The sequence below is a fragment of the Glandiceps talaboti genome, chromosome 7 (genome assembly GCF_964340395.1).
Source record: "Glandiceps talaboti chromosome 7, keGlaTala1.1, whole genome shotgun sequence".
Taxonomy (NCBI): Eukaryota; Metazoa; Hemichordata; class Enteropneusta; family Spengelidae; genus Glandiceps; species Glandiceps talaboti.
In genome coordinates this window covers 741,731-769,547 of record NC_135555.1, presented here as the reverse complement: position 1 = coordinate 769,547, position 27,817 = coordinate 741,731, and the positions used below count along the sequence as shown (strand labels likewise).

At 33.4% G+C, this 27,817-nt stretch overlaps 1 protein-coding gene across 1 annotated transcript in view; it reads left to right on the top strand.

Moving 5' to 3' along the window:
• The first annotated feature begins 781 nt into the window (after window positions 1-781).
• The window catches only part of LOC144438335 (calcium-transporting ATPase type 2C member 1-like), a 31,760-nt gene continuing 4,724 nt past the window's right edge, over window positions 782-27,817 (top strand). Inside the window, exons 1-19 of the mRNA XM_078127408.1 lie at window positions 782-1,046; window positions 10,141-10,341; window positions 11,968-12,057; window positions 14,724-14,759; window positions 15,058-15,119; window positions 17,245-17,353; window positions 18,159-18,314; window positions 19,472-19,540; window positions 20,110-20,252; window positions 22,121-22,245; window positions 22,537-22,634; window positions 23,282-23,377; window positions 23,641-23,730; window positions 24,090-24,354; window positions 24,604-24,774; window positions 25,715-25,812; window positions 26,548-26,598; window positions 26,940-27,175; window positions 27,692-27,808. Of these exons, the coding sequence (XP_077983534.1) occupies window positions 939-1,046; window positions 10,141-10,341; window positions 11,968-12,057; window positions 14,724-14,759; window positions 15,058-15,119; window positions 17,245-17,353; window positions 18,159-18,314; window positions 19,472-19,540; window positions 20,110-20,252; window positions 22,121-22,245; window positions 22,537-22,634; window positions 23,282-23,377; window positions 23,641-23,730; window positions 24,090-24,354; window positions 24,604-24,774; window positions 25,715-25,812; window positions 26,548-26,598; window positions 26,940-27,175; window positions 27,692-27,808 (2,321 nt within the window). The 5' untranslated portion in view covers window positions 782-938. The remainder of the gene's footprint in view (window positions 1,047-10,140; window positions 10,342-11,967; window positions 12,058-14,723; window positions 14,760-15,057; window positions 15,120-17,244; window positions 17,354-18,158; window positions 18,315-19,471; window positions 19,541-20,109; window positions 20,253-22,120; window positions 22,246-22,536; window positions 22,635-23,281; window positions 23,378-23,640; window positions 23,731-24,089; window positions 24,355-24,603; window positions 24,775-25,714; window positions 25,813-26,547; window positions 26,599-26,939; window positions 27,176-27,691; window positions 27,809-27,817) is intronic.

Genomic DNA, 27,817 nt, shown 5'->3' with positions numbered 1-27,817 from the left:
GTCGCGGCAAATCACATAAATCCTTCATTGGCAGGTTGAAATCATGTGATTGTAGTTACTTTTCACTTGATTTGCGTGGATTTGCCAGAGTATCCAATTTGCACCATGAATTATTGTTGTCATATAAAAAAACTAATTTGGATGTTTAGTATGCCTTTCCCATATCTTTGAAAATGAAATATCAATATTTGGGTGTACAAAAAACCTGTATGAGTAATGTAATAAAATATGGCTTGGCTGGGTGTGTTTTGATTTCCCGCAGTGTTGCTATCTTTGAAACCCTACTTAACACTTACACTGGTGAAATTTACACAAAATAGAGTTGTCAAGACCACAATTATCACAATGTATGTAGTTTCCCTTGCTCGGGGAGGGTCAACGCAATCGATTGTAAAAATTATGGTCCATGACAACAATAATTCATGGTGCAAATTGGATACTCTGGCAAAAATAAGAAGAAAGCATGCAAATCCACGCAAATCAAGTGGAAAGTAATTACAATCACATGATTTCAACCTGCCAATGAAGGATATGTGATTTACCGAACGCATGTTCGTACCCATTCGGAAGACTTCGAATCTGATGATGAACGTGTGAAGCTATCATCATATTCACATTGAGCTAGAGGTCAACTTTTGAAAGTGAATATGAATATGAATATGATGGTAGCTTCACACTCGTAGGATCGAATGGTACAGTCCAGAGATCTGTGACTTTTGACCTTGCTGGAACCACGCATGCGTGGTAGCCATTTTACGCATTTCTTGTGATCGTAGAAATCTTGTAACGTGTTGTTTGTATATTTCCCAGAGTTGATAGGGCGTGCTTTGAGGAGACTTCTAATTGTGTGTGTATGATACAGTTTTCTTGATGTGTGATTATTGTTTGATCATTCTGTCCCACGAGGATGACTTTGTGGTGTTGCATAAGTGATTACCATGAAAACACGGTCCGAGGAGATATCGTTATCGAGTGACACCGGTCTGCTGGTTGCCGTGTCGTCTTTAGGAGAATATCACGATAATTTGTCATCAGGTCATTCAGACGTAAGTAAAAACCATGATATCTTGACGGTGATACATCATGTATATGATTAGCTCTGTGTGTTAACATTCTTTAGGTTGATTTCCTAATGTGTGGTGTTTCCATTCACCGTGTTTGTACACGTAACGACTAACTTTCAAATCAAGGTCCAGAATCTATCTACGATGGTGGAAGTCGAAGTGTGAGAGACAGTGTGAGTGATACACATTGTGGCGTGATTAAAGTCAACATCATCTACCTGTGTAAACCTAAAGGGATATTAAAGTATTTTCACTTGTAACACATATAACTTGATTAACCTTAATGTAATAGTAAAATATAGTGGATGTTGGGTAGAATGGTCTGATATTGAAATGAAATGTCAATGCCATGCCATGGTGTTACCCCCAGAATTCAATGTTCACTCCCTCTATTCCTCATGCTCTATACTTTATGCTGTAGTGTTTGTACTTTTGTTCAAGGAAAGATGATCTGGTCATTGGTATGCAAATTGTATCATTTTTATATCTAAATAATGCAAAGTTTGTTAATTGCTTCTCATGAATACATTTCTTTAGTCAGCTACACGATAATGTTATAAAATAAATCACTTGGCTCTGTTTCAGATTTGTCTATATGACACACACATATTTTGAAGGGCCAAGTGATGTGTTTGTTTGTTTGTTTGTTTGTTTGTTTATTTGTTTGTGAAATTGAAGGTGCTATCATCATGAACATTTAACAAAGGATATCTACATGTACATACTAATATATTGTAATCATCTCCCTGAGGTGTTATCTTTTAGCATAAAACATGTTTTATCAGTACTATACATGTATGGGTTTTAAAGTATCCGTTTATAATCTTAATTTATTATTTCTTATAGAATTAGATTTGACATAATTAAGGAGTATAGGGTTGGTCATAAGTATGAAAAGAAACTTTTAATGCATGCGTAACATATTTTACTGGGATGTTACATGGCCGGGGTTACAAAACATGTATAGCCAAATTATTGTGATTTAATTTATCTGGTCCACAAATATATAAAGATGGTTGTACTTTATGTTGTCTCTGGTGTTTGAATAAAACATTTACTGTAAAGAGTGCCCAACCTGCTTGGAAAGGCATACAAGTTGGTAGACTCTCACACTAGTCCTTGGAAGCATCGTTGTTTTGTATGTACCGATATATATCTACCATATAATTAAACTCAAATATCCTTGTACATGTACTGTGTCATCGACTACATATAGGGCCAATCATTTGCTGATGTGTTACTGCTCAGGGCATCATAATAACACAAAGCATCACAGTAATACATCAACAAATGATTAGTCCTATGTACAATGTAGTTGATGAGTGCCCACAGTACAAAGATAGTAAAATTATGTGGTACATATCGGTACATACAAAACAGCCCTTTTAGGCAGTGATGCTCCCGAGGACTGGTGATACAAAACAGCCCATTTAGCAATGCTCCCGAGGACTGGTGAGAGAGTCTAACAAGTTGGAGCTTACATGTACAAAGGAGTATACATGATCAGGACAAAAATAATGCTGTATACATGTAGATACTATAGTATCTATTATTTTGAATGGAATAAAAATGACCATGTCTTGTAAAGTATAGAATGTACAAAGATCAAGTAAAAAGAGGGTTTTTTAACTTTCATACTTCATTAGTTGTGCAATTTGTTTTGTCATGTAACAATATAGATGTAAGTAAAGGATATACACATGTACAGCAAGGCATATCAACATTTACATGTACACCAAGTCACATTGATTGGTTGACAGTCAGTGTTGACAGGGACAATGTGCTATTATATGATTTAGCTTGAAATGTGAGATTTCATTTCTCTTTTCTGTAATATAGTTGATATCATGTTGCCCCTGACAACCAACTACTGTGCAGTAGTGCTACATGAACTTTGTCAACTTACATGTATCACCACCACCACATAGGAAGGCATGATATTACTAGGAAATACAACTGAATACTTGCATACATGTACGTTGTCCTCACTGCATCTCCTTTTATCTTATTTCATTTTTTTTTCATAATTATTTTAACATTATAAATTATAGATTAATAATGACATGAATATTAAAAATCTATCCGTTGTGAATTGATATAATTAGTAATTACTTGTTTAAGAATAATACCCCTTGGGAGAAAGAGGAATAATTATTATACTGTATTACATACTAACTGTGATGTACAGCAGTAAATACTCCCTCAAAAAAAATGATAAAATCTATTTTTGAAACTATGTTGGAAACATTCAACAGCTGACATTGACACTGTGTCACACAGCCCAATAATGATATGGATTATGAAATTCATACATGACACTTTCCAAGTAAACAGTTCACTAACATTGAACCACTGAAATATCTTCAGTGAATGACATTGAAAAGAATGTGATGTGTCATATCTACATGTAGGTCTATTATTGGATTACTTTGATGAATGTGATGTTTTATATCTACATGTAGGTATGAAAGGTATATATGATGTAGGTATATGTGATGTTTTATATCTACATGTAGGTATATGTGATGTTTTATATCTACATGTAGATATATGTGATGTTTTATATCTACATGTAGATATATGTGATGTTTTATATCTACATGTAGATATATGTGATGTTTTATATCTACATGTAGATATATGTGATGTTTTATATCTACATGTAGATATATGTGATGTTTTATATCTACATGTACATGTAGGTATATGTGATGTTTTATATCTACATGTAGATATATGATATGTGATGTTTTATATCTACATGTAGGTATATGTGATGTTTTATATCTACATGTTAGTATACATGTATGTGACATTTCATATCTAGGTAACGTGTATATTATTGAATTATTTTAATGGGGTAAAATAGATCAATAACATTTGATATAATGTTCATTATGTATTAACACTATTTGATATGGATTTAGAATTGTGTACTTTATTACAAGTCACATTGTTGGGTTGGTGTAAGTCTGATCACAAACAGAAAACCTTGGTTTCTATGGATACAGTACTTTCCATGCATGCTATTGATTGATACAGCTGAGCTTGTTACATGTATTTGTATTATCACACCAAATATTAATTGTGTTTCTTTATTAACGCTGACAAAAATAGACATATATTTACATTCTGCAAAGTTAAATTCTCATAATTTCTTTGACTACTTTTAAAAAATGTATATTGCTAAGTGGGCTAGCTTTGTTTACAACTCCTAAGCTTGATAGGTGATATCATGATATATACTTAATTGTTATAAAATGTAGTATTTTTTGAAAATGAATTTCCACTGTCAAGACAAGCTCATGGCTAAACTTACTGTAGCATTACTAGGCCATTCAGGTACTTTTCAAATTCCAACGCACAGAGCTTAATCTAAATGGAATTTTAAAAATTAGAATTTGGGGAATTAATAATTCAATGGCTTAGTGTCCCTATTCTCCAAATGCCTGTAGTCTAGCAACTTCTCCTCAATTGTAGACATAGTCCCTATGCCCCAATGCCAGCAAATTATGCAATATAGCAACTTCTGCACTGAAGTACAGAGAAGTTTGAAAAAAAACAATAACATTTCTTTATTCTCATTTCCAGGTATTTTCAAAATGCTGACATAGTTGTAAGTTAGTTAGTCAGAGACTACAGTATGTAACCAACTACATTGATTACATAGGAAATGTAGATGTAAAAAAAGAAAAGATGTATGTACAGGTAGAAACTATGAACATTATCATATGGCAAGGATCTTGCTGTTCCCATGACAATGAGTAAGTTGCCATGGGGATGATGCAATCTTGACATCAATCAAATGAAAGTGGAAGTGTGTACTTTTAACAGCGATTATTTTCTAATATGGAAGTTTATGCAGTGGTTGTTAGCTTGTGTGGAAAGCTTTAGCAGTGGTTATCTTGTGTGGAATTGTGTGTTCTATTTAAAAGTCTTAATGGTAAATGTCATAGTTACAAGGTATTTAAAACAATATAAATAATATTTATTTCAGATCTCAATGATATTGTTTTACTTATTCAAAAAGCGAAGTGAATAGATGCTGTAATCAAAGAGAGTCACTTTACATGTACAATGTATGTACATACCAACACGTGTTTTGATTTGTTTTTATCAACAAGTACTGCATGGGCACTAAAATCAAAGTCCAGCTGCAGTCAACAGAGGTGATCTGTCAAAATAACCAATGAGATCACTGAGGGCAACATTGTATCAATGGCGGCAGACATTGAAACAAATGTTGCCAATCATGAGTTGGTATGCAAATAAGCTGTATCTGATTATGTATATGTAAGCAGAGTCATATGTCAGTTGTGATTGTATGGTGCATGATGTGATGTGAGGTGAAGGTGTTGTGCACAACTGTATTGTTGAAAACTGGATATGTTGGTATGCGGTTGTTAATCTTCAGACTGTCATACCATAGGGCCTAGGGCTTGAAAAGAGACTTTTGTGGAATGTGTGTTTGTCTCAAAAATCATCATGATTGAAGTCCAGGTGAGGTTTAGTTTATTTGACTACATGTTGCATATGGGATTTTATTAACACCTGTTACATTTCACATTGCCATATCTTGTATTCTGTTATGAATCAAACCTTGTCATCACCTCAGACCTGTAGGGTTCCTGGGTCAAATTTAATGTACACTCAACATATTATAGATACCCTTCTTGGTAAAGTTAAGTTTTTTGTAGCTTATAGAAAAAAACCCAGAAACATATAAAATGTAGTTGAAATTTTATAATGATAAGTAAAATAGTTTGGTGATTTAGTTTTCAAAATGCAAGTTTTCTATTCCTACAATATTGAACCATCATTTACCAAATTCTAAATGAGATATTTGGACATTTTTTTACATTTCTTGTAATTTTTCAGTGTATGAACTATGGCTTGGTGTATTTTATGTGGTTAGGAATTTCTCAGTCATGTCTGAAAGTATTTACAATTTTATAGTTGTTGATTAGAGTTATAACTCATCTACTGCTGACATCTAATTATTTCTTCAATTCGTGATCACAAAGACAAAATTCTCAGTCTAAGTTATGTCTCTGACTCATAATTTATTGATGTAGAATTGTTTAAATTGGTTTCAGGTAAGGTCATTTTGTAATTTTGGCAAAGTGCACGAAGTAAATGGCTATTTGCCAATATTTACATGTCAGTCTGAGCAAATGCAAGAAAAGTTAGTTTTGAAATGACAAGATACATGTAATGACATAATGATACAAGAGATACAAGGACTTGGTTGTTTGATGTATAGAACTACATGTACTGTATGTAGTATAGTATTTAGTAAACCCATCTCAAGACATGATGCCTCTGTTTTCATTTATGAATGTCCCCTTTTTTTAACTGCATTTATTGTACGCATTTTTATGTATACTGTATTGTATTGTATTGTATTGTATTGTATAGAATATTTCACCTTGATGTCCTTTTATATCTGATTAGTCTAGTTTCTATATGATACACTCTCGTATAGTAAAAGTGGTTACTGTAGCACAGAAATTTGTGCTATCCCCAACACGTTACAGCATTCATATAAATATGATGACGTCATTGCGTCCCCACATGATTTTAGTTTCAGACTGGAGGTAGAGCTCTAACAGTAACACTAACTATGAAGTATTCCTCAGAGTAATCATTATTTACAGTCAACTAGTTACACCCATTGTCAATCGAACTGTGAAGCATATAAAAGATAACGTTAAAAGTTTGGAAAAGTATGGAATGGCATGTCTGGCTAACGTTATTCCTGTAGTCTCCACATGTGCACAGTGATATTCACATTAGCTGTCTTAGATGGTACGGTTTTCAGTCTATTGATAATAAGGTTAGTTTTAAGGCTTACTTCTGATTAGAAATCAATCAATCAATCAATCAATCTGTCAAGTCATTTATAAAGCACCATGTCAGTATCCAATACTAAGTAAAGTTCAGAGGTGCCGTACAATTATGATATGGCTAACGTTATACCTATAGAAATAATATCCATGATGTATACATAATGATTGTTTGGCAGAACTATAGTAAATAGAAAAACTTGACCTAGAACAGATGAATGATCCCATGTACTGTATTCTGTATAGCTTTTACTGATTAAGATAATACTAAAGGGAATGAATAAAGATTGAAATGTAACTCTTTGATTTGATATTAAAATTGCTGACCACCTGTACCATTGTACATGCCTCTAATCCTGCAATATTGGTATTAGTGTTATAATATAGCAATATGCAGGGATAGAGTTTAACAAATTACCAGAACTTGGACGTATAATAAGATTCAGTGCAGGGTTGTAGATGTACTATACATAGTCACACTTCTCCTGGACACAAAAACTTGGATTACATAATCTACTGTACCATCTTTGATGTATCAGTGCAGCAGGAGGTACATTTAAAGCTGGTTATTTCATCCCTATACATTTATATAAGTATTGAGTAATGACTTATTCATATTAAAATGAATCTGTGTTAGAATATAGAATATATAGATTGTACCACATTACCAGCAAAAGTAAAGACTTCATATTTCAACAGAGTATTCTAATAGTAGAATATATGTATTTAGGGTGAGTAGAATGAATATTTCTTAATCTGTGAAAACACATAATATATTTGTATAAGCTAAGATGTGTGTATTCTGTAGTTTGTTTTGGAATTGCATTACATTGTAAAGTTTTAGGATCAGAAATGTTGCCATAGTAATGTGCACATATTATATCAACAAGTGTAGTGTTGTAGTGATTTTTCATTAGATATATAATACATGTATGTTGATGCTAGAACTTCTTTGATATGGCTCAGTAGACAATATGGTGTCAATGGTCAAAACTCTTCTCTCTTTTTTTTTTAAATGTGGGAAAGTACAGACAGAAATTAATTTGGTATTTCTCAGAATACCATGTAAAGAGGTAGAAAATACTAGTATGCAGTATAGTTTAGTGGTCTTAGGACAGCTGTATACTACCAGTAAATACTAAAGATAAATGGAAATAGTAAAATCTAAATTTAGTAAACAACAGCTGGTAGAAGGAATGAATGAATGAATGTGTGTTAGCAACCTTCCATGAACATATTCACATTTAGATACCATAGTTGCAAGTGGTCAAATTTACTTGTGACGTTTTAATAAATTGGGAATTGAGTTTTAATTTTGTGTATTTATTTCACAGTTTGCTTGTTTTATTTTATTTGTTTATTTATATAATTTATTGGGGGTGGGGGTGGGGTACTCATAATCATTACCCATCCAGCCCAGGAAAAACACTGGTTGTGACATGAGTGTTGTTATACCATACAGTGACAATATGTCTGTCCTATCAGTAAGTTTTGGTTTGTAACATGGACCAAGATCTCGTTTGTAATGTGGACCAATATCTCATTTGTAATGTGGACCAATATCTCGTTTGTAATGTGGACCAATATCTTGTTTGTAATGTGGACCAATATCTCGTTTGTAATGTGGACCAATATCTCGTTTGTAATGTGGACCAATATCTTGTTTGTAATGTGGGCCAATATCTCATTTGTAATGTGGACCAATATCTTGTTTGTAACGTGGACCAATATCTTGTTTGTAACGTGGACCAATATCTCGTTTGTAATGTGGACCAATATCTCGTTTGTAATGTGGACCAATATCTCGTTTGTAACGTGGACCAATATCTTGTTTGTAATGTGGGCCAATATTGCTTTTGTAATGTGGACCAATATCTCGTTTGTAATGTGGACCAATATCTCATTTGTAATGTGGACCAATATCTCATTTGTGACATGGACCAATATCTCATTTGGTAGTACCTATCAATAATGAGTAGCATATATTTAATGGCTGCTTCATTAGTTACCAGTATTAACTCCACTCAATATGTTGTGTAAAATTGAAGCTTCATTAGTTGCCATTCATTATTTTACTTTCACTCCAATGCAACAGATGGACATTACCATTTCCATTCAACTCCTAAATTAATCTAGAAAACTGGTCAACCTTTGCATTCCTTATTTAATTAATAACTGCACAAATTATTGGAATGACTGTCCAAGGTTACACAAGTACCGGTAGTTTTATATACAAACTATTCTAAGCAATACATGGTGATATTTATTTTCAGTGAGAATTTTCATATTTTTGCATCTTATCAATATTAAAATACATACAATCTGATAATTATTCCTCAGTGAGTGACAATGAACTACAAAGGTATTCCTATGTGGTTAATTAGTTATATTCAATTATACTAAGATGACCAAGTACAGTTTGGATAGCTATCGCAATTCCCATTGCAGTATTTTGTGAACATCCCTGTGACCAAGTACAGTTTGGATAGCTATTGCAATTCCCATTGCAGTATTTTGTAAACATCCCTGTGACCAAGTACAGTTTGGACAGCTATCACAATTCCCATTGCAGTATTTTGTAAACATCCCTGATTCCATATTGACAGTAACATCAGGGTCAGGAAGTCGTTTTCAGTCTTTGTTGAATTTTTTGCACATCAAAACATCCATCAGCCAGAGAACAGTCAGCTTCAGCTTTATGTCTGTACCTCAACAACTTATTATCAGTAATTGTCTCTCTGACATGTTCAGTATGTTTGTGTTAACAACAACAACAACAACAACAACAACAACAACAACAACAACAATACTTATATTTCAGGAGGAGAGACCAGTTACTTACCATCTGACTCTTCTGTTACTTGATCATGAACTAATGTCTGTTAACACAGTCTCTTATCTACATGATCTATCATGGTTTTATCTACTGGACATCAAGTTTGCCATCCAAGATGTGATAGTCACTTACTGCAACTTATCATATTTTAAGAAAACATTAAATTTATGTAACAGTGAATGATAGCTGTTTATACAAAATGTATATGAAAATTATGTTGAATCATAGGGTTGATAAAATTGACAAAGAGTATACATACAGATGTATTTTTCATCCTTTCAAGAAATGTTGCTACATTCTGTCTTTTTCACTGTTCAGCAAGGATGACAAGAGATGGTGTTTTGAAAAAGTTGTGTTTAAATGTTTGTAATATTTTGTATTTTGTTGTTACCAGGGTGAAAACAAAGATAATATGCAGATGATACCTGCCAATGAAGCGGCAAGTCTGTCGACTGATACTGTGGTTGACAGAGTTGATACTAATCCTAGGAAAGGATTAAATACATTAGAAGCACAGCGAAGACTACGAATACATGGCCACAATGAGTTTGAGATCAATGAAGACGAACCATTGTGGAAAAAATATATTGGTCAAGTAAGTAAAACCAACAGTTGATTTTGACTTGTACCTTTTGATTCCCAGTGTTTTTAAAAAGTTGGTGAACCTGAATAACAGGAAAGAGAAACTGGTAAAAAATGGCAAAGTTCCAACATATATTTGATTACAAACAAATATCCCCCCCCCCTCCCCCCATAGAAAGAGGATTAGTGTTCTCTTCACCAGGGGGGTATTTGTTTGTACACAAACTACAACATGGGAAAATGGAATTAACCATAATATTCTTTTGGAACCCCTGACTAAGGAATACAGGTAGAATTTGACCTACATGTCACCTTTTAGTAAAAACACTAGTACATGTATACTACAGAGTTTAGCTGTCTGCTAAAATAAAGGTTGCCATTACATTGGAATGTGCCTTTTACAACATAAACTGTTATCCATACAAACTTTGTTTACATTCAAAATATCTCCATGTCAGGTTTTATAACAAGCCTGCATTGATTGCTTGTTGAACTGTGTAATATTCTCTTGAGTATTTATGTGAAGTGCCCATGTATGATGTAGGGCACTTCAGTTGTGTGTTTTTACATCAAAATTGTAATTTTATTGTGAATATTTCAATAAGCCTACATGTACATGTACTGGAGCAGATGAAAATTACTGTGTGTATATACAGGTACAATGTAAGAGTGTGGAGTAATTCTTTACTTTATTGTGGGACTGATCTTTATAATTGACATGTATGGGGATGGAAGTATACTTTGCTTTGTTTATTTGGAATGTGGAGCAATTCTTTACTTTAGTATAGTATTTGCTTCATATGGCTGCCAAGTACAGTGTTTACTCTATCAGAAATGAAAGATTGTTGATATCTTTGAAGAAAAAATACAATAAAGCTGCAAATTCTTTTCATTATTTCCAAAGGACCAGGATCAAGCTTCCATATGTCAAAATTTGGCAAGATTTTAATAACTTTGATATTCAGGGATATTGATTCCAAGGTTCACGCATTCTACCAGAAATCCAAGTCTACACCAGTCATACACCACAATATCTTATGATCCATCATTCTCACTTTGTGTTGACACACAAGAAAATCGATTTTTTTTTATCATTGCAACTCACAATATTTTGGTCTAACTAGATGGCACACTGCTACTACATACATGCAGATGCTATTTTTAACTCCTACTATAAGGTGAACATAAGTAGATACATCAGTTTATATGATAGAAATACACCAACATCAATACTATGTAATGACATGCATGGAATGTGTCATTATTCTAATTCTTACAAAAAGTTATTATCTGTATAGCATTCTGTCTCATTTCATTCCATTTTTAAGTTGAGAGATATTAGGAATATTTCTGAAATAATCATCAGGATAGATTAAAATTTTATAAAGAACGATATCATTATCAATTTGTAGATTACAATTTATGGCAACAGATTCAGAATCTCATTCTTTTAACATATTATCGTGTATTCTAAATATCAAATTTTGGAAAACAGATTTAAGGAAATTGATAAAAAATAAAATGTTCAGTAGTATAATGGTTGTTAATTTGAATAATGTGACTGTGGTATGGTAATGACACAATTATGTATTATGTTTCTCTCTATGCTAATATTAAATGTTATTTTTCTTTCTTTCAGTTCAAAGACCCCCTAATTATGCTATTATTGGCATCAGCAGTTGTCAGTGTTATAATGAGTCAATATGATGACGCTGTTAGTATAACAGTGGTAAGTAGATGTAGAAAAATCAAACTAAACTCACTCCTTACCCCAATCTGATTAAAATCTGATGTGGTGAAACCAGATAGATTTGTTTATTTTCCACTATTTCCACTGTTTCGTGTCGTTTGTTTTGTTCTTGGTGATTGTCGCCTTCCCACATCTGACCCTCTGTAATAGAAAATCTTGTTTGAATCTGTAGGAGCTTGAAAGGTTTCTTCAACCAATAAGTACGCTTCTTTTGAAATCATTTGGATAGACAGCACCTCCATCAACGGGTCATGTTGTGAATGCAATCCTTTGTGTGTATGTTTCTTTGTTTGTTTTTCAATTTCTCCAATGTGCACAGCTGCCAATGTAATGCTCATCCTGATTGGCTACTCAGAAGTGTGAGATTCAAACAAGATTTGCTATTACACAGAGTCAGATATGGGAAGGTGGCAATCACCCGGAACAAAACACCCACCCCAGATATGGTACTATGAAAGTGTCAGCAAAGAGTGGTGTGTACATTTAATAAAATGTACAAATATATGAAAAAGAAAAAAAAAACATTTGACTTTCACCTTCAGTGTCAACATTTCAAAAAAACTTTTATGCGTTCAGTGGACAGACAGAAATTTAATAATCAAGAATTTGGACACTAGGGAGTGTGTCTTCTATAAAGACTTGTAAATATTCACGTTTGAGCTATTCCACAAATGAAATAACTGACAGGTTTTTACCAATAGTTGCACCAGTCTCAGTCAAATTTACATTCATGTAATGTAGTCTGACCAAGTTACACTTGACTAAGATAAGGTTAGCATTCTGCCTATAAGAACATTTCACCCTGAAGGGTTTTACTTTCACATGCAGATAAAAGGAACTATCATTGAACATAGGACAAGACTTCTATGATTTATTCATGCTATGATTTCTATCATTGGATGATACCACTATGGTGACATGGGTCAAAGGTCATGTATGATATGAATTCTATTCACTGTGTCAGATCTTCTCATTAATTACTATCATTCACATATGTTTGTAATTATGCTAAGTACAAAAATGTCAGTCCATTGGGATTCATGATAGATCATTTAATAATTGAAATGAAGTACTCATCTACCTTGGTGTATGGCATATATCTGTGAACTTAATGACATTTGAATTTAGCTCTCAATAAGTACAACCTGTTGTGTACCCCCACCGCACACATATGTTCACACACACACAGACACACATATTCATGTGCATAAGCATGCATGCATGCAAACCCAAACAGAACATAAATAAATAATAGAATACTGTAGAGATAGTGTAGAGATAGTTGTTCTCAGGTCTATATTTAGGCTATACCCATCAGTGTGGTCACAGCAATCTCAGTCAAATTAACTACACATTGTGTAACACATCAAATTATTGAAACTGGGCAAGAAATAGTGTTACAGATGCCAATAAAAAAAGTAGAGCAGATGTCTGGCCAAGCTGTCCTGAACAAAATAATTATCCTATTTAATCCTTAAGACTTCAGGTAGATGTACTGATGTTAATATGCAGTAGTCAAACTTAGAATTGTATACACCATTAGTATACAGTACAGTGACAGCCACATGTACATTTACAGGTGTTAAATCTCAGTGTTCAATGCTGTTGTTATCTTAGGTTGTATGCATTCAATGCTTCATATGCCAGTAGGAACAAGTTCTAATACACACAAGTTGTAAGAATTTTGTATACTATTGTGTACATTCAGGAATTCATACTTGGTATGTGCAATTGCTAAGGTTAATGTATTCAGTTGGTGTTTACTAGCAAGGACAAGTTGTGATAGTAATTCCTACATTAGCTGAGCATAAGTATAAAGTGGTGATAATACCTATTGTTACTGGATCAGTTGAAGAAAACTATTGTTGTGGCATGTCGCCAATTGTACTTTGGAAATATCACCATGGCAACCTTGAACATTATCCAAGTTGCACTATTTTAGACTACAATAGTTATTGTTAGCCACTGAATATGAAAATCCACAGAATCTGTGGTACAGGTTTCAAACAAAGGAGATGTCAACTCTATAATAGAACATGAACACAAAAGATTAGCACTATCTCTTTTATATATATATCTATAACTACAATAGACCCATTTATTTTTTAATGAGCCAAACTCTAGACCATGTGATGAGAACACAATGTCTTCTGGTAATCCATATTACCTACTATTGGAATAACTGTAACAAATACTGTCAACCTGGACATTTTCACTTATTTCACTGGACAACAAACATGCGAAAATAAGTAGTGACTAAAACTGTCTCCTTGTACATGGACAAAATAAATAAATAAATAAATAAATAAATAAATAAATAAATAAATAAATAAATAAATACAGAAATGCCTGCAAGTTTGTCATAGAGAAATATTATTTTGTGATGGTCAGGTTAGGATATATATCATGTCATTGAAATTATGATTATAGGGTATAGGGTATTTGTTGTAAGAACAAGAAGGCTTATATCTTAAGTTATGATGTATATTGTGAATGATATTATGATAAATTATATTATATTATTTGTATTAATGTATAGGGTACAAACAAATAATGGCTTAGTGAAGTCTACTGTTATTGAATTGAATGATAAAATTATGAAATTCAGAATTTTATTGATATTGATATTTTGTATATTTCCACAGGCAATCATTATAGTGGTAACAGTAGCTTTTGTACAGGTAAGATGATTTTATAAAATCTCATCCACTTTTTTTTTCTTTAGTTAGTTTCTGTACGGTTCAAAAATTGCAGTGATATTTATAACTTTTTTGTATGCTATGTAATTCATAGGAGATTACACAAATCCCCATTGTTGTAATCCCTAGTGATTTCAGTCACAGATTGTCATGTTAGATCACATTGGTGTTCACTGAAGCACAGGCAACAGTAGGTCTTATCTCAAACATCATATCTACACACTTTTGTCTCAAATGTTTCCATGGTAATAGTTATTCTCTATTTCTATTTTCTGTACAGGAATATAGGTCAGAAAAATCATTAGAAGCTCTTACAAAATTAGTTCCTCCTTCATGTCATTGGTAAGTAGAATGTCAACCATCAAATGATGTTGTTATTTTCCTCTCTTAAAATCTTTGATTTTGCTAGAACTTTTTGATCAGTGAGATATGGATCAACTTATTATCTTCATATTCAATACTGACAGAAACTTATCTAGTATCATATTCAATACTGACAGAAAGTGATCTAGTATCATATTCAATACTGACAGAAACTGATCTAGTATCATATTCAATACTGACAGAAACTTATCTAGTATCATATTCAATACTGACAGAAAGTGATCTAGTATCATATTGAATATTGACAGAAACTTATCTAGTATCATATTCAATACTGACAGAAATTGATCTAGTATCATATTCAATACTGACAGAAACTGATCTAGTATCATATTCAATACTGACAGAAACTTATCTAGTATCATATTCAATACTGACAGAAACTGATCTAGTATCATATTCAATAATGACAGAAACTGATCTAGTATCATATCCAATACTGACAGCAACTGATCTAGTATCATATCCAATACTGACAGAAACTGATCTAGTATCATATTCAATACTGACAGAAACTGATCTAGTATCATATTCAATACTGACAGAAACTGATCTAGTATCATATTCAATACTGACAGAAACTGATCTAGTATCATATTCAATACTGACAGAAACTGATCTAGTATCATATTCAATACTGACAGAAACTGATCTAGTATCATATTCACAGGATTAATGTCATAAAATCAACCCAGTTTGTTCTTGTGCATTTTCAATGATTCTGATGTCAGTGGCAATTTTTGGGTACATCAAAATTTGTGCACAATGATTGAGACATATATTTGGTTGCTTAACTGTTTACCGGGGATCTCATAGTTACAAGTGGTGACTAAAACATGTTTCTGTAAATACAACAACACATTTATCCTAAAATACTTTCATTAGGTCAGTAAAACATAATAATAATTAGTTGTTGTATCATGACTTAGCCTCCTAGTGATATGTCAACAAACAAACAGATTAACAAAACCTGTCGACCTGAAACGTTACTCTAAGTAATAAGAACCCTTGGCATGCTATAAGAACTAATTATTACAACAACATATGTAAATCTTCATATGAAACAGAATTAACATAAAATTATTAGGGTGTGGTCAATGCCCTTTAAATTATGCTGTAAATAGATGAATATCGGGATACTAATTCCTAAAGTACTGTTTGTCAGTAAATTGTACTAATATACAGATTCTATACATGTCTGTTGTAATGTCTCTCAGCTATCACTCAGTTTTACCAATCATCATTCTGATGTCACTAATTAGTTTATTATAATGGTGTTATTAAGTATTATTATGAATACATTAATTCATATCAAATCCAACTAACAAAATTTTACCTGAAATATGATAATATTCCAACTTTACAGCCATTATGATATATTTGAAACTGACCGTACCCTGTATTTATTTCATTAGCATGTTATTCATTCATTCAGTCACTATGTGTGCTACACAGACCACATGTTACAAGCTGTATATCTCATTGACAAATACTGACATAACAATAACCAAGTCAAATGAGTTATTGGACTTATAAATAATTGGGTAGCCTTTTTTTTCTTGTTTAAATATTGAGTTACAAAGGTGGTGTCATTTTTTTTTCAATATTGCAAAATTGGTATTTTAAAATTTGATAATAAAATGTAGATTGTGTTGTTTTAAAACAGCTCAACCCCCACCCCCCCCCACACACACACACACTTGTCCCTACCACGACCATTTTGATTATCTTTGAGAAATGTTAATGGTTAAGAATGGAAACAAAACATTATCAGTATAGTTTCATAAAGCTTATGAAGTTCTCATGGTATGCATAGGATATTCCTACCTGTATCAAAGTCCTTGCTATTCAAAACAGACAATGGAAATTTCTTACAAGAATTCCCTATTTGATGTTACTGGGTTCTGAAAATGTTAACAGAAAAATACTAACTCAAAATTAAGGAGACTTTCTTATGCAATCAGTTTTGACTACAACAAATATGGCTATTTTATAAAAATGCATATGAATCCTTTCAGTCCTTTGCCAAATAAATATTGTATGTTTTGGATGAAAATCAAAGATTTTCCTTTCAATTTTACAGTATACGGGATGGAAAATTACAGGATTTCCTAGCACGTGTTTTAGTACCTGGTGATATAGTACAGTTATCTGTTGGTGATAGGGTTCCAGCTGATATGAGATTATTAGAGGTAAGTTGCAGTCCCTCATCACATTACCATCTCACCCCTCTATTTGTTTACTAATAGACTCATCCTCTTCGGAATCAATATGATGATACCTATTTGCAGATGTGGAAGGGTTCAACATTATCCTTACATGTAAAGAACACCGCCATTGAAGATTAGATACATGACTGATTTCAATATCAGACCAAAAAAATCATCATATTATATCTACCAACATTGTGTGTTTCTATTGTGATATACCAATGTAATGTGATATCTGTTTTCATTAAAGTGGCCATATGGATGAGACTTTGATATTTATGTTGGATTTTTATTTGATAAAACAGCTTCACTATGTTTTTCTACTTGAAAAAATAATGTGAAATAACATATACCAAGTCCATGTTTGCAACTCAATAAACTGCAAAACATTAAACACTGTATAAAATGTTTGTTATTGTATGTACAATAACAAACTTTTTACACTTTTTGCATCTTTTTGCAATGTATTAAGTTATGAACACGGACTTGGTCAATGTTCTTTCACATTATTTTTTCAAGTAGAAAAACATAGTGAAGCTGTTTTATCAAATAAAAATCCAAAATAAATACCAAATTCTCATCCATATGGCCACTTTAATGAGCAAGAGCCTAAACCTTCATACCGGTATTTTGTATTTTTATTTTTGAATACTTCATGCATTATTCTGCTTAGAATACACATTGATTGCATGTTAGCAAAAGCAGTGATTAGTTTAGGGAATAAGCATTCGCATTCTGGAAAAACGTAATTGAAATTTTGTATTTGTTGTTTGGTTTTGACTTTCAGGCTGTAGACTTAGCTATTGATGAATCTAGTTTCACAGGAGAGATAGAACCTTGTAGTAAAAGCACATCACAACAACCTCCTTATAAAAATGGTAGATTGACTACACAGAAAAATATAGCATACATGGGAACTCTTGTCAGGTGTGGCAGGGGAAAGGTAAGTGATCTGATGATATTTGTTAGGAATATTAATTGTCTGTCACATGAGAGACGTAGAGAGAGGGACTGACAAACTGATAGAGATAGACAGACACATGCAGACAGACAGACAGACAGACAGACAGACAGGCACATGCATACATACATACATACAGACAGACAGACAGACAGACAGACAGACAGACACGGCATACAGACCATACAAACTTAGACCAAGAAAGAGAGAGAGAGAGAGAGAGAGAGAGAGAGAGAGAGAGAGGAGAGGAGAGAGAGAGAGAGAGAGAGAGAGAGAGAGAGAGAGAGAAAGAGAAAGAGAAAGAGAGAGAGAGGGAGAGAGAGAGAGAGAGAGAGGGGGGGAGAGAGAGAGGGGGGGGGATGACACAGACAAATAGACAAACAATGAGAAGTAGACACTAGATGGCTTCACTCTCTAAGTTTACAAATGTTTCCTGTCTCTTTCTGTCTGTCTGTGTCATGGGTTTTGTATAATTGCAATACTTAAATTGATATAATACATGTATGTATGCACTATTCAAAATACAGTGATAGGTCGAGGTAACGAGTGCCTTCGTCGCTCACAGTTCGTGCCTTTGGCAATCTTCAGCAATCGCAGTTCCTATCAGTATGCATTAGTATTCAGTGCTACGAAGCGAGTCGATGACTTTGATTTAGATGAAACGTAGCAAAAAAGGCATGAACAACTGTCAACAGTCTAACCATTAAGAAATTTGCTGTGTATATACTATTGAAGATGTGCTGCAACGTTAATACCAAGTGATAGGCTAGCAGTATTTGTGTTTCAGTGTTAAAGTGAAACTATAAACATACATTATGTAAATACTACCGTACGTATGTATTAAAAATCTCTGTAATGTACTACACCTTGTTTTGACTCCTTATCTAATTACAAGTATTCTAAACAGATGTCACATTTCAATATAAAATAATGAATTGGTTTTCAAAATATTCTCAAATTCACTATTAAATCAGAACTGAAATAGTGACAGAATGAATAGTGGATCATGTGGATGGATTAGTATTGTCATGTATTAGTTCTAGGTATTATGTTCCACATTAAAACCATTTAATGTTCATTTAAGTCTTCAAACCAATATTTCACCAGTTTTAATCAGTAACTCTAAACCTTTTCTACAGGGGGCTGTCATAGCAACGGGAGAGGATTCTCAGTTTGGTGAAGTTTTTAAAATGATGCAGGCTGAAGAGGTAAGAGAACATTAGTTACCTAGCAACAGAAGATGTTATTATCTGTACATGGAAATTTCCTCTCAAAGTATTCTACATTGATAAGACATTCAGTCGTTCAATCTGATTAAATCTGATATTGTACGTTGTCTAGTTTATCCCACCATCTGTTATTTTCACTCAGTTGTCTTTTTTTTTTATTACATCTTTTATGTTTTCTTCTTGTTTGTTGTCCCAAACCAGTGATTAACATGATGTATTAGTGTTTTAACATAAATTAATATAAAGTGTTAAACCAATATGTAATGAATCCTAAACTATGATTACAACATGTATGCTGATAATGTTTAAATAATATCTACTGTTTGACAACTTTTTAGATATTCATCAAATTAAGACTTTATGAAGATGTAGTAATCTATCATTATAGTGTTACAATACTCACATGTAGACATAGTAATCTATCATTATAGTGTTACAATACTCACATGTAGACATAGTAATCTATCATTATAGTGTTACAATACTCAGACCATCACAAGTCATATTTGTATACTAGTATTTTTACTATTTTTATCCCCTTTTTGTAGGCACCAAAGACTCCTCTCCAGAAGAGTATGGGAATCTTAGGAAAACAATTATCATTTTATTCATTCTGCATAATTGGTTTTATTATGTTTCTTGGATGGATGCAGGGTAGAAAGTTACTAGATATGTTTACAATTGGTGTAAGGTATGATACTTATAAGATAGCTAAAGGAAATTCACCTGAGTACATCAAGATATGTGATTTTGTTTCACTGCCTTACTAACCATTAGTATTACTAGCAATGGCAAAAGATTAATGTTTGAAATTATGTGCTCAAATTGATTGGATTTGAAAAAAAATGCACTCAAAGTGATTGGTCACAATGTGGAGTGATAACGTATGTCAGCCTAATTGACTATATTCAAATGAAGTCATTATGTAAATGTACTCTTGTTTAGATGAGCACAAAGATGATATAATTTACATATACCAAATATTATGTAAACAGGCATGCTAAATTAATTTGTTAATGTTACTAGCATTACAAGTGGTTAGTGAGACAATGAAGCAAAATCACAGATCATGATGTAAACAGGCCAGTTCAGTTCAGTTCAGTTCAGTTCAGTTCCGTTCTGTTCCGTTCCGTTCCGTTCCGTTCCGTTCAGTTCAGTTCAGTTCAGTTCAGTTCAGATTAGGATTAAAATGTAGGTATTAAAAACAGTTGTCTGCTGGAACTATAGGAAAAGTTGGTCCAAAACAAAAAAGAATGATTCTGTGTAATCCTTGTCTCTACTAAAGATTACAATAATATGAGAATGTGGGATAGAATCATGGGCCTTTAAATCCAACTGACACAAGAAGGCCATTCCTATTGCATACATTGTAATACAGAATTTCATGTAAAATTTAGTCATAACATTTATTGCTCTTTGATTCCAAACTGGTTCACTAACCATATTGGACTTCACTTTATGCATTCATTTGAATAGTTCCGTGTTGCTCATAGTGTACTATGTCATTGCTACTTTCAATAATCTCATTTGAATAGTTCCATGTTACTCATAGTCATGGCATTACTACTTTCAATAATCTCATTTAATACCATACATTATTATGTTTTTAAATCAAATCATATTGATGTTTTTAAATCAAATCTTAAGACACACCTTTTTATTGAATGAAAGTATTTTATTGATGGTTTTTTAATTCTTTTTACAAAGTTGTGTGAAGCGCTTTGAGATGTTTTGTTTTACATGTAAAGCGTTTTTAAAGAAATAAATATTATTATTATTATTACATTTAAATCACAGTGAGAACACATTTAGCAAGATTGTCCTTCTACCTTTGTTAAAATTGAGAGACTAGTATGGCTACACATACTTGTTACAGAGCAAATAATATCCCTGCATAAAAAGAGTCTTGTAAAGTATTTTTTAAAATATTCTGACAGACAAATGCATTTGGAAATTGTCTTTCATCATGTTACAATATATGTATTTTGTTTAACATATGCTGTATGAGATAACCCATAGCCATTATACATTGGTCTTCATCTGAGAGATATGCTGTATGAGATAACCCATAGCCATTATACATTGGTCTTCATGTGAGAGATATGCTGTATGAGATAACCCATAGCCATTATACATTGGTCTTCATGTGAGAGATATGCTGTATGAGATAACCCATAGCCATTATACATTGGTCTTCATCTGAGAGATATGCTGTATGAGATAACCCATAGCCATTATACATTGGTCTTCATCTGAGAGATATGCTGTATGAGATAACCCATAGCCATTATACATTGGTCTTCATGTGAGAGATATGCTGTATGAGATAACCCATAGCCATTATACATTGGTGTTCATCTGAGAGCTCTGCTGTATGAGATAACCCATAGCCATTATACATTGGTCTTCATCTGAGAGATATGCTGTATGTGATAACCCAAAGCCATTATACATTGGTCTTCATGTGAGAGATATGCTGTATGTGATAACCCATAGCCATTATACATTGGTCTTCATCTTTATGTTTTATTGATTTTTATCTTCTTTGTTGTCTGACAGTTTGGCAGTGGCTGCTATACCAGAAGGTCTGCCTATTGTTGTCACGGTAACACTAGCATTAGGCGTAATGAGAATGGCAAACAGAAATGCTATTGTCAAAAAATTACCAATAGTAGAAACTTTAGGTAAGTGGTATTTAACCCCCCCCCCCACACACACACACACACACACCTGTTTGAGTGTTAAACACTGTCTTCTACAATCATTCCTTACATTAATTATTTGGAACAGAAAAGTTATACCAATATTTATGACAACACACACATACAATATATTTATCACTTCTTACTGCAAAGAATTTGTTAGAATGTACGATTTTCTAGAATACTTGACTATTAGGCTCATATTTATGTCATTTTTCTCACTGCACTGTTAGACTTAGTTTTTCATGTAGGTGGTTTTTTTCTGACCCACAGGGTGCGTGAATGTAATTTGTTCAGACAAGACTGGAACACTTACAAAGAATGAAATGACGGCTACAGCTATTTACACTTCAGATTTTAAGTATGCTGAGGTAAGAATCACATACCATGCCAACCAAGTTCAGGAGTTTTGCTAATAAAGTGTAGAATGTACAACTCAAAGTCATCGTTATTGATGCTGAAAAAAATTAGAATTCACTTCTCTTAAAAGTCAGATTTTTACGATGTACATTTTGATACACTGACATACTTGATAGTCATGATATACATTGGATTTCTAACAACTATATTTGCCACCTATTTCATTTCTTCAATACTGGTATGCCATGTTCCAGTTACTCATCATGTAGTCATTTTTAAAAATATTGTCACAAGTGAGTGCCTCACATCAGGAAAAATGGAGGGCTGAATCATATGGCAGTATCTAAAACAGTGAACAAACGATGATTAAAAGAACTTTGATGTCCTAAAAATTACACAATCTGAAACATAGTTAGCAGAATGTTTTGACAGGTTGAGAATGAATCTAACGTTTGCTGGAAAGTGAGGTGAGTTTTTAAAAAAGTAGTCCATAGCACTCAACTATCATAGCACTCATGTGGTCCAAAACCTGCATATAAACAGTGCTCCAAGTGGCCAAAGTGTGAAATCTTTTGTCTTTCCAAATATTTAGAATATGTTCTATCCAGTAACAACTATAGTGTCATATCATTTCATTTGATTGATTTGTGTCTTGTAGATATCAGGAGTGGGTTACAACAGTGATGGTGAAATTGTATGTGACAAAGAAGAAGTTACAGGCTACAGTCATCCATCCATTGCTAGAGTTGTTGAGGTAAGTTGACATACAGTCATCTGTCAATTGCTAGAGTTGACATAAGTTGACATACTGTCATCCATCCATTGCTAGAGTTGACATAAGTTGACACTGTCATCCATCCATTGCTAGAGTTGACATAAGTTGACATACTGTCATCCATCCATTGCTAGAGTTGATATAAGTTGACACTCACCTTGTAAAAGTCTGTATATATATTAGAACTAAAACAGACCCACCCCTTGACTCACATGTAGAATATCACCCTTATCTAATTTCAGGTTGGATGTATATGTAACAATGCTGAAATCCATGATGAGGTACTTTATGGCCAACCAACAGAAGGAGCATTACTAGCACTGGCTATGAAGGTTTGTATAAAATTACATTTATTCCACAATAGAAGTCAACCATTCAAGAATTCCTAAGGATAAATTAGCCATCCAATGTCATGGAGAAATACGGTTATTTTTTATTCTTGCATTCTATAAATGTTGGTTGTAGTTGGTTGGTTGATTGATTGATTGATTGATTGATTGATTGATTGATTGATTGATTGATTTATTTATTTATTGATCAACTAACCGAGTTATGGATACCTGACTGATTGATTATTGATTGATGGTTTAATAAGCAGATAATATTTTTCCGAAACTAGTACACTACTTTTAATAAAATATTCAACTTCATCTCTGTATTTTAATATTTATTTGAATAACTTTTATTTCAGATGGGTTTACAAGATGTAAGACATCAACACACTAGAACCATGGAAATCCCATTCAGTTCAGAAACCAAATGGATGGCGGTGAAATGTAGAAGTCAAACAAATAGATCTGAAGAAGAAATTTACTACATGAAAGGAGCTTTAGAACGAATTCTGAATCAGTGTACTACATTTTATCACCATAATGGTACAATACTACCTCTTACAGAAAAAGATGTTGGAAAATATGCCGGTGAAGCAAAAATGATGGGCAGGGCTGGACTTAGAGGTGAGTTGGATGTGTTACTTCATCTTAATAATGCACATAGTTTATGAAGTTCTTCCCCCCAACCAGTTCAAAGCTCTGTGTAGTTTTTACCCTGGCACAGACCCATAGTGGTACAATGCCTATGCTTTCATAATTCCCTAGAGAGCATACCTCACTGTACATAAATTACTGTCTACTTTTATTTCACTTGTTGTCAAAACTGTAGTTACATGTGTCATCACTATCTTGATATTTTTATTTACTTTTCAGTTCTTGGATTTGCGATGGGTACAGATCCGAATGCATTGACTTTTGTTGGTATAGTTGGAATCATAGACCCACCCAGACCAGGTGTTATAGATTATATACAGACACTACTGGGGTCAGGGGTCACTATCAAGATGGTAACTGGGGATTCTGTAGAAACAGCTGTTGCCATAGGTGAGATATCATAATGATAATATAATTATAATCTTTATTGGTTCAAATGAATTCATAAATTTGTTATCATAGTCACCACTGTGTAGCACCCTGGTGTTGAAATGTTACAGCATGAGGAAATTACAAAGTACCAGGGAAAACCTGCATTGTAGGGTCAAACTAAACAACACCATTCATACATATAGACCTGGTTATTTGATATAACCTGTGTTTTGTGCTAGGCTGGTTTGAACTTGGATTGCAGTGATAGAATGGCCCAGAATGAACTAACCCCCCTCAGTCATTGACAACCCATCAATGGGCCAGAATGAACTAACCCCCCTCAGTCACTGACAACCCATCAATGGGGCAGAATGAACTAACCCCCCTCAGTCACTGACAACCCATCAATGGGCCAGAATGAACTAACCCCCTCAGTCACTGACAACCCATCAATGGGCCAGAATGAACTAACCCCCTCAGTCACTGACAACCCATCAATGGGCCAGAATGAACTAACCCCCTCAGTCACTGACAACTGATCAATAGATGCTACTTAATATATACTTATCTGTTTGCATCAACCACTGCATAATTTAAGATCAAGAAGATTGTATTAAAAATGAAACATTACTTGATTGTGTGCAGCAATTCTATTGATGGTGAATGTACTGTTGATGGTGAATGTACTTTTGATGGTGAATGTACTGTTGATGGTGAATGTACTGTTGATGGTGAATGTACTGTTGATGGTGAATGTACTGTTGATGGTGAATGTACTGTTGATGGTGAATGTACTGTTGATGGTGAATGTACTGTTGATGGTGAATGTACTGTTGATGGTGAATGTACTGTTCAGGTAAAGTGGTTAGATATGATGTGTAATATTGTTAATGATCATATTTGAGTATAATTATTTAGTTCTTGAAATGATTTCTTTCTGCTTTGATGTCCATTACAGCCAGCAGACTAGGTCTTTATGCAGAAGGTAGTAGATCAATGGCAGGTGAAGATCTTGAAGAAATGGACATAGAACAACTTGCTAAAGTTATCCCCCATGTGAGTTATTCTAATCATTAGAGAGGTTAAAGTTATCCCCATGTGAGTTATTCTTATCATTAGAGAGGTTAAAGTTATCCCCATGTGAGTTATTCTTATCACTAGAGAGGTTAAAGTTATCCCCATGTGAGTTATTCTTATCATTAGAGAGGTTAAAGTTATCCCCATGTGAGTTATTCTTATCACTAGAGAGGTTAAAGTTATCCCCATGTGAGTTATTCTTATCATTAGAGAGGTTAAAGTTATCCCCATGTGAGTTATTCTTGTCACTAGAGAGGTTAAAGTTATACCCCATGTGAGTTATTCTTATCATTAGAGAGGTTAAAGTTATCCCCATGTGAGTTATTCTTATCACTAGAGAGGTTAAAGTTATCCCCATGTGAGTTATTCTTATCAGTAGAGAGGTTAAAGTTATCCCCATGTGAGTTATTCTTATCACTAGAGAGGTTAAAGTTATTCCCCATGTGAGTTATTCTTATCAGTAGAGAGGTTAAAGTTATCCCCATGTGGGTTATTCTTATCACTAGAGAGGTTAAAGTTATCCCCATGTGGGTTATTCTTATCACTAGAGAGGTTAAAGTTATCCCCCATGTGGGTTATTCTTATCACTAGAGATTGGAAAGAGACAACTTTTCACATGTCACCTACCAAACTTATACTAACCAAAGAAATTGTGAAATATTAAAGACAAGTTGTCATATTCTGTTTCTAATGGTGTTTTTTATGACATTGCAGGTTACAGTATTTTACAGAGCAAGTCCTAGACATAAACTCAGAATTGTCAAGGTTTGTATAAAAGTGTTATCTAGAAAACATTTCAGAGTTTTTTAACTTACTGACGTTCTATTTTATCACCCAAAATTATATTTAACGTGATAGCAGTAACTGTAAGTGTACTAAAGGCGATACCAGTAATCAATACAAGTGTACTAAAGGGAGAAATAAGTCTGACTGGACTTTTCCTTCAAGTTGATAGCAGTAATCAATACAAGTGTACTAAAGGGAGAAATAAGTCTGACTGGACTTTTCCTTTAAGTTGATAGCAGTAATCAATACAAGTGTACTAAAATAACTTTGACTGGATATGAGTTTTTAGGTAGTCATCCATGTTGTAATTTCTTCTCCAGGCATTACAAGTGAATGGTGCAGTAGTTGGTATGACTGGAGATGGTGTTAATGATGCTGTCGCTTTAAAAGCTGCAGATATTGGTATAGCAATGGGTAAAACTGGTACTGATGTCTCAAAGGAAGCAGCAGACATGATTCTAGTTAATGAAGATTTCCATACTATCATGTCAGCTATTGAAGAAGGCAAAGCTATCTTTTACAACATCAAAAATTTTGTACGATTCCAACTCAGCACGTAAGTTTTGTACAATTCCAACTCAGCACGTAAATTTTGTACGATTCCAACTCGGCACGTAAATTTTGTACCGTATGATTCCAACTCAGCACGTAAATTTTGTATGATTCCAACTGGGCACGTAAATTTTGTACCGTATGATTCCAACTCAGCACGTAAATTTTGTACGATTCCAACTCAGCACGTAAATTTTGTATGATTCCAACTGGGCACGTAAATTTTGTACCGTATGATTCCAACTCAGCACGTAAATTTTGTACGATTCCAACTGGGCACGTAAATTTTGTACCGTATGATTCCAACTCAGCACGTAAATTTTGTATGATTCCAACTGGGCACGTAAATTTTGTACCGTATGATTCCAACTCAGCACGTAAATTTTGTACTGTATGATTCCAAGTTTTCGTCAAACTCAAAAGATTTCTGACACAACCACGTAACAATTTGTAAAGATGTATACAAAGTATTCTTAAACAGTTTACTAAACATCTTTTATGTAAATTATTGTTTTGACAGGAGTATAGCAGCATTGACACTCGTCGCCTTGGCAACAATGTTAAGTTTCCCAAATCCATTGAATGCTATGCAAATTTTATGGATCAATATTATTATGGATGGTCCACCAGCACAGAGGTAAGAAAC